Here is an 8,754-nt window from a genome sequence, read left to right as displayed (position 1 = left end):
ATCCTTCCATCTTATACTAAGTTTTCTATCACAACCATAAATTTACCAGCTTAAGAGAACACAAATTTATTATCTCTTCTGTAGGTCTGAAGTCCAACACAGATATCACCAAGCTAAAATCAGGGTGTCGGCCTGGGCCTGTTGGGGTTCTTACCTGGAGATCTGAGGAAGAACCTGCGTCAGGCTTGTGCAGTTTGTTGGCTGACTTCATTTCCATGCGGCTATAGGACTGTGGTCCCTGTTTCCTTGCTGGCTGTCAGACGGACTGCGCTCTCCTCTTGCTCTGGTCCCTTCCATCTTCAGAGCCAGCAGCAGCACATAGATTCTTTCTTTTTTCTTTTTTTTTTTGAGATGGAGTTTTGCTCTTGTTGCCCAGGCTGGAGTGCAATGGCGCGATCTCGGCTCACTGCAACCTCTGCCTCCCGGTTTCAAGTGATTCTCCTACCTTAGCCTCCTGAGTAGCTGGGATTACAGGCATGCGCCACCAAACCCAGCTAATTTTTTTTTTTTTTTTGTATTTTTAGTAGAGATGGGGTTTCACTGTGTTGGCCAGGATGGTCTCAATCTCTTGACCTTATGATCCACCCGCCTCAGCCTCCAAAGTGCTGGGATTACAGGCGTGATTACAGGCCACCGTGCCTGGCCAGCACATAGATTCTTTCTACTGGCCTCACCTTTCCTGCTTTTTCTTGGGCCAAGTCTCCCTCACTGCCTCTTCTGCCTTCTTTCCTTTAAGGGCCCACCGACATAATCCAGGATAATGTGTCCATGTCAGGTCCATAACTTTAAAAGCATTTGCCAAGTCCCTTTCTGCCATGTAAAATAACATACAGGTTCCAGGGACTAGGTCTTGGACATCTGTGAGGAGTCATTAATGGACCAACAACACTAGCTATGTCAGTGGTACTCCTTTCATCCATTTATGAAAGAGAAGTGGTCCTCTTATGAATGGAAATATCAGAATTAAGGGGGCTGTCTTGTGCTATTCTAGGAAGTATTCCTTTTATTTACTGTTTTCCAGATGACCTAATAGACTTGTTTGCAAATCTAATTATGAAAAAAAAAGTATGGTTCTTGATGTCAGTAGGGGCACCTTTTAAAAAAGATTTAATGAGGAAGTTGGAGATACTATCTAGTTAGAAACCTCCAAAGGTGGTATCTCCAACTTCCTCATTAAATCTTTTTTAAACCTTTGGAGGCCCAATTCCACCTCACTGCAAGCACACCTAGCCTTGCTGCACCCACATGTCTACAGGTGTCTGCTAAGATGCCTGGCAGTAACCAGGCTGGGAACAACTGTAGTAGCATAAAGCTACCTCCTTTTTAATAGCTAGTTCTTAAAACACAATCCAGCATGTCAACTGGCTGGTCTTAGAACAATTGTGAAACAGCTAGATTTCTGACTGTTTGACGTAACCCAGACTTTCAGCGCTTGCTGGAATGGCTTCTTTCAATCTGAAGTCTTTCATTTTTGTCTGTTTTTTAATTTGGAGGATAAGACATACAGAATTCTAGCAGGAATAGAAAGCTAAAAAATCTTCCTCTGCCTCTTGCCTCAACCTCTAAGTTTCTTTCTCCCCAAAGGAGCCACCGTTAGATTTCGTGTGAACTCTTTAAATGAAATTTTCCATGCATATTGATAACATGTATACATCTGTCTTTTTACACAAGTAGATTCATATTATACCTTCTGTTTGCAGTTTGTTCTTTTTACTTATTTCAGAAAACTAGACAAAAGGCAGGTATAGTGCCACCATTTTAGCACAACTGCTTTAACTTTTGCATATTCCTTTCCAGTTTGTGTATAAGGCTTATTTCTGTATAGCTGCTGCCACCATGTGCCACTTTATAGCCTCTCCCCCAGCATGTAAGCATCTCCATAAAGAGTCTCATTTTTAGTAGTGACGAAAGGGTTATCTGCTTTATTCTTCCTTGTTAACCTTCATTAAAATCTGAAGGGAAGAAAGGGAATAAGTGGATGATGTTGCAGGGAAAAAGGAATAGGTGCTGTATGATATGTTTCCAACAACTGCTACCCCTCATCCCCAGTGGGTCAGATCCTGTCTGGAATCAGGGACACAGGGAGCCAGTCCAAGCTATTTATAGAAGGACATCAAAACAGAATAAAAAGCAAAATAGACATAGTTCAAAGTTTCCTTTAATAGAATACCCAGAATACATAGGAAATCAACATGTGCTAGACATAGAATTAGTATGTTCACCAAAGCATGGCAAGGTCACATAAAATGCATATAGCTAGGGTCCCAAGCAGTGGTGTGTTACTATTAGATTTTTTAAAGTTTAATTTTGTTCAGCAGAGGAATATACTCTAGGAGCATTTACAGTTCATTTTCAGTCATCAAATAACATACATCACATCCAAAACGTAGCCTCTTGTGTGCAGAGAAATTGCCTTCCCACAGCATTCACAATGTAAAAAGAACTTTTGGATTAAAGGATCAGACTCTTTCTATATAACAAAAAGTGGAATGCAAGTGACAGATGGACTTATTATTGTGCAGAAAAAACGTCTGAATGTATGCTAAGAATTCTCCGCCCTCCCAGCTCTTTAGGTGCTGGAACCTAACTCAGATGCTGGGTCACCAGCATAGGAGGGCCTCTGATAAGGAAAACTGTTTAAAGAGTACCTGGTGGCTAAAAGGTCATTCATAATGCAAATTGTCACCAGTTCTTGAACTGTTTTGTAAATTCATTTCATTGATCAACTTTTAACGTGCATATGACCTTTAACAATTCTGAAAAATAGCCTTGGCCAATAACACATACTTCTAGTTCACATATGACATCATGAATGTTCTCTGCCTAAAGCACAGAGTCCATTCAGGGTTATACAAAGAAGCAGTGGGAAGACTTTAGAGTCCTTCAGAATGACAGCTTTCACAGATGACTTCAGTCTCTCTAGGCTAATGTCAGCTGAGGCAAACAAGCGCTGCACGATCCCAAACCTTTCTGTATCTTTCAGGGGAGCCAAGGTTGGGTCTTCAAGATCAGATACTCCATCATCAGACAGAGCACGAAGCTGAAATGACACATTTAAACAAATTCACTTTAAAAATGTTCTAAAAAATCCACATTGGATAGTAATGCACTTGTAGGTAATTCTGGGGGAAAAAAACTTTTTTTTTTGAGATGGAGTCTTGCTCTGTCGTCCAAGCTGGAGTGCAGTGGCATGATCTTGGCTCACTGCAACCTCCAGCTCCCAGGTTCAAGCGATTCTTTTGCCTCAGGCTCCCGAGTAGCTGGAACTACAGGTGTGTGATACCACGCCCAGCTAATTTTTGTATTTTTAGTAGAGACGGGGTTTCACCGTGTTGGCCAGGCTGGTCTCAAACTCCTGACCTCAGGTGATCTGCCCACCTTGGCCTCCCAAAGTGCTGGGATTACAGACATGAGCCACCAAGCCTGGCCAACTGTCGTTTTTTAAATTCCCCAAATAGAGCAGGAAAACCCTTGAGGTATAACATGATATATTTGATCTAGGCCAGGACTTCAGGCCTGATTCTATCCAATTTGTCTAGTGTCCTCTGTCTGAATCCCTACTCTCCAAACTCTTTCTACTAGTCCCATTAACTCCAGTACATTAGAAAGGTCAGAATGTACTTTGCTCATATACGCAGTATGGTTAGTTTTTGTTTTACTGAAGATATTAGAACTTTCTTATATATTTGCATGAACTCCTCAAAGGTAGGTACCATAGTTTAGTTTAATTATCCTTCCTGCCTCAAGAACCTTTTCCCTTGTTATTCCTTCTTCCAAATTTCCCTATTGATCTCCCCTTCTCGTCACTCAGTTGTCAGCTGAAATGCCACATCGAGGGCCTTTCCCAATCCCTTTCCATCTATCTACCCCCACCCCCAGAACTCAGCCTTATGTTACTCCATTATGTTGTATCCATAAACTTACTATATCTGAAGTAATCTGCTTGATAGTGTTTAGTCACTTTCCCTTATTTAACCCTAAACTGCTCGTGAGAGCAGGGACCTTGTCTGCTGTGCCTACAACACAGACACTCAATGTGTTCTTCACCAAGGTCACTTTGGATGCTGCTCTAATTCCACTGCTCAACACATACTTGAAATATTTGATTTGCGTTTAGGGTCTCGATCTGTACCCATAATGCTTTTTAAAAAATCTTCAGCAATTACAAATTTACCAGTAGATTTCATTTTGAAACAGGCATTCAAGATCTGATTAATAATGTAAGTAGTAAAATTTTAAATTAAAAATGAAATAAGCCTAGAAAGTTTGCCTGAATTTTAAGAAATCTGAAGGGAATGCAAAGGAAAAAAATCAGAAATGTCCTGAGCAGTGGTGACTGTCCTGAAAGTCATGCAGCTTGTCCAGGTAGACTGAAGGGTAGCACTCACTGGAGTGTAAAAGTGCTTGTGTGTTTATTATCAAAATCAGCCTCATGAACCTTGTAGATTTGCCAAATACAACTCACACAATGTAACCACAGGCTAAACGTTACCATTAGGCTCAGACTGCAAACTATTGATTGTGCTTTAGAGAGTAGATTAGACCTGCTCTTTAAGCACAGCATCACACCCGTGATTTAAGGAGGAGCCCCACTGGTGCAGGCTGGAGACTGTCAACAGCATGGCAGGCTCCCTGTCCTTACCACCTGGCGGATGAGAGCTGCGCAGCATTCGGCTTTCTTCTCTAAATATCCTCCACCCCTTTGCTCATAGGCATTTCTAGGTATAAGGGGGAAACGGTGATCCAGAGGGTGGTGGAGTGAAGTTAACATTCTCTATTGATTCTAACTAACTCACCCTTTCAACAGTTCTTGGAAATGTGTTAGTGTATCTAGCACTGTACTCCCAAAAGCCCTTCAGAAAGCCTCTCAAAGTTACCCTGGCTACTAGACAAGAAAAGACAGGGCTGCAGATGGATTTTGTGCCCTGTTTCAAGTAAATCCCTTAAAGAAACATGACGCTCAAATTCCTTCAGGAGGCAGACACCTCGATGTCTTAAATAGAGCTATTGCAAATCTGGGGGGAGGTATGTGAAGACACCCAGGAAGGTCTTTACAGAAAAAGGAGGTCTTTGACTATGCTGAGCAGCTGCCAAAAGGCAGAATGTGCAGAGGCAGAATACCTTCCATTCTGAACTCCGAATGTGTTCTGGCTGCTGCTCTTAGAACACCAACAGAGCAGAACTTGGGGGTAATACAAATGTCCTAGAGCTGATCTGCAGGGAGGAGGACAGCTAAGTGTGAGTTTGTCACAGAAGGGGTTAGATAACATGGGCTTGGCAGGATTTTCTTTTTATCTGCTTCAGTTGCAGTTGATGAGTCTGTAAATACTTGGGAAGGACTAACTTAGTAAATGCTGAGCACTCAGTTGCTGCAAGAGGAGCTGAGATCTGAAAGCAGAACTGTTGTTTTGCTCATCATTGCATACAATTAGAATAATGGCACGTATTGTTTCCATAACCAGACTGTGCCACCAGCCTTTACCCTCAGCTGACCCAGGACACACATGCTGGCACATTTTCAAATAGTTCCATTTTTGCAGTCAGTGTACAAGAATGCAGGTTCCTCTGGGCCTGTGGAATCTTTCAGTTGTGAGTGATACCTGATCTGCTCCTTGGAATGATGCCATGCTGCATAGTCTTCTAATGTCTTTGCTATGCACAAAGGCACCAACCACATTCCTCGGTGTTCCCAGAGTAGATGTATACCAAATGTCAGGGTCCTGTCTAGGCAGTCTGCCCCAATACCTGCTTCTCAGATCTGACAGCAGAGCTCTGAGAGATGATCCTTTGGGCCAACATAGCAGGTTGGCCTTGGACTTTAGTAATTAGGCCTTAAAATAATCAGACCATGTGTGCTCAGCTCCTCTGCCCCAGGCTGAGCAACATCTGCAAAAGCTACACAAGACGAGCTACCCCATCAGGGTGGCTTCAGGGCAACCTATTGGTGGTTCTTTCTACTAATGGCTCAATCTATAATTTAAAAAAGAAAAGCTTAATCTTGACTCTCTAGGGCTAAGCTCATCATTACCTAACTCGTGCTCTTACAATGACATTTCCAGAAGGCACCAAGCTAACGATATTCCTAAAAGTGGATGAAAGAGGCTATGTCTCCCTGGGACAGATCAGTCCTGGATACCTCCCTGGAAAATCTGCTGCAGAGCTCAATCAGACCCGTCTCAGCACAAAACTGCCATTGCAAATAATACGGTGTCAGGCCCCTTTATTGTAATGTAACACCAAACCTTGGCCAAAAGTCTCTCCAAACAATGGGAAAAGTATAAGAGTTGGAGTCTAAAGACAAGGATGAAGTCCTGGACCTGCTAACAAGTTATTTGGACAAATCATTTCCCTCTGGGTCTCAGTCTTCCCATGGGGTGGGATGTGTATAAAAGTAGGGTTAATAACAATACTTATTTAATCTATCTTGAAGAGCTGTTGTGGATAAGTCCTAGAGGTGTTTTATCGGCTGTTGGATGTCTACCCCCTCATCATTTCCCCATTCCTATCCATTCTAAGGTCCCATCTGGGAGGTTACTTACCAAGTGGCACAGTGTGGAAATGATCTGGAGTTTGCAGCAAGTGCCCAGCAGAGCTGCTGCATTATCTGGCATTCCTGCAGGAGACAAAAATCACAGTCACAGTCCAAAAAAACAAGTCCATGGGAACAGAGCCAGCCCCTGGATGGCACCTAACTTATATTTTAGTACTTTCCCGCCAGCCAGGCAGGGGAGGTACTCAGCAGTTGTTGAGTAAGTTAATGAATGGTGCTAAATGGGCAGCAAAGACCTTGTAGAAAACAGATGTAGGAACCCAGCTGCCAGCTCTGCATTCCACAGAGGATACTCCTTGACATTCAACTTACCAAATGGAAAGAACTGCCCAGACTCTGGGGGAAGGAAAGGAATCGGCATGGAAAAGTAGACCCTGCCATCTGGTGACAGAAGAGTGACATTTGAGACCCTCCACGCATTCAGGCTGCAGCCTCAGGTACACCTCTCAGCCTCAGTTTGCTCATTTACCATAGTTGTTTTGTTTTTGCATATGTCAGAATACTGTGTAAACGATAAAGGGCTCTACCCCATAACCAATCATTTTGGGGAGGAAAATGCAGTGTAGCTTGATCAATGCAGTGTGGCCTGAGGCCAGGAGCAGCAACAGCAGAAAGGTTGGAGCAGAGCTGTGCCAGGCTAGGGGCTGCACCAGAAGGGCCCTTGCCAAGCCCCAGGGAAGGGAATGCCAGGTCAGTGTTATTCAAAGTGGATATTAAACACCTCCCAGGGAAAACACAGATACAGTTGCTAAAAGGACCACAATCCCTTGGGGGTACAAGTTTTGAGCTGAAAAGGCAAAAAAGAATGAGTCACCTGCTGAATCAGGTAGCCGAGGGACTGGTTAGGAACTCAGTTGTTCCTGCCATGTATTAGCAGCCTTATTTGTAAAAGGCAGTGTGTTGTTGAGGTGTGACCCAGAGAGTACAACAGAACATGGCTCATTCTCAAGAGAGTGTAGGCTATTAAGGGGGTGGGGCAGCACCCAGGGGGATGCTTCTTCCAGAGAACCTAATGTGGTATTCAAATGTGTATGCATTTGTCTGAAGGTCCACAGTTTCTCAAGTAGTCTTTTACCCCAAAGCAGGAAGATGAAGACGGAAAGTCTATGTGGCCTAGCGTATCCAGCTGAGCCTCTGTCCCCAGCCATCTCATCTGCCATTACTGCCCTGCCTTCACTTTCCAGGGTGGCTCCTGGGACCCAGGTAACCATCATCCTCATCTCTTATTCTTGGAAATACCTGAGTCCCATGTTACCTATTTAGCCGTTATCTTGAGTGTGGTACACTAGGTGCTAGGGGCACAGGAATGAAAGAACAGCATCTAAATTATTGAGCTTATCCACTAATTTTACTACTTGACTCTGATTTCCTGGAGGGCCAAGACTTGATATTTACCTAGCACTGCCTAAAACATAGTATAAGCTTGTTAAATGTTTCTTGAACTGAAATTATTTTGATTGCTCTTCCATATACCAATTCTATTTTACAAATAGAGTCCAAAGAGTTGAGACCTTTGGCTTGCTTAAGGTTGCAAAATAGTGGAGGAAGCTTCCCAGGAGACAGGTCACATGTGGGACTGAAGTGCTGAAAACAGCTATTAGCCAGAAACTGGTGTGAGGACCTACGAAGACCCCATTTTCTATTCCAGCACTTTCCTCAGTTTGTAAAGACAGAAGATTATATTAAGAGGAAAAAAAATCAACTCAGAAAGGCTGAGGATTAGCAAGAGCACAAATGGAAGGGCTTTATGCCAACCTGGCCTCTGCTGAGACTGACATATAAATGAGATCACAGTTCAGAAAAGGGCAGGATTGGTTGAAAAATTTAGAGACTGCCAGCTGCACCTAAAGATTTCCCTACCTCTGAGTTTCCAATTCAGAAACAGCAAGTCAGTCTCACATTATGTGTCAACTGAGTGGCCTGCTGCCTGTGTGCAAGCTTGCAGGGATTTTTTTTTTTCAAGCTGGACTGCAATGGCGTCCATAGTTCACTGCAGCCTTGAATTCCTGGGCTCAAGCAATCCTCCACAGCCTCTCAAGTAGCTGGGACTGTAGAGGTACACATCACCATGCCTGGCTAATCTATTTTTTGTACAGATGAGGTCTTGCCATGTTCTCTAGGCTGGTCTTGAACTCCTGGGCTCAAGTGATCCTCCCACCTCAGCCTTCCAAAACGCTAGGATTACAGATGGGGCCACCACACCC

The 8,754-nt window shown here is 43.5% G+C and overlaps 1 protein-coding gene across 2 annotated transcripts in view; it reads right to left on the bottom strand.

The window, feature by feature from the left end:
• Positions 1-2,140: 2,140 nt before the first annotated feature.
• The window catches only part of GSDME (gasdermin E), a 59,748-nt gene continuing 53,134 nt past the window's right edge, over positions 2,141-8,754 (bottom strand). For both annotated transcript variants that reach the window (XM_032759151.1, XM_032759142.2), the window contains exons 9-10: positions 6,540-6,613; positions 2,141-3,040 (exon numbers count right to left, since the gene is read on the bottom strand). In XM_032759151.1, coding sequence (XP_032615042.1) covers positions 2,807-3,040; positions 6,540-6,613 — 308 coding nt within the window. In that variant the 3' untranslated portion in view covers positions 2,141-2,806. The remainder of the gene's footprint in view (positions 3,041-6,539; positions 6,614-8,754) is intronic.

Source organism: Hylobates moloch, unplaced genomic scaffold, assembly GCF_009828535.3.
Source record: "Hylobates moloch isolate HMO894 unplaced genomic scaffold, HMol_V3 SCAFFOLD_1, whole genome shotgun sequence".
NCBI lineage: Eukaryota > Metazoa > Chordata > Mammalia > Primates > Hylobatidae > Hylobates > Hylobates moloch.
The sequence above is the reverse complement of the archived record's forward strand: the minus strand, read 5'-3'. Positions and strand labels throughout refer to the sequence as shown.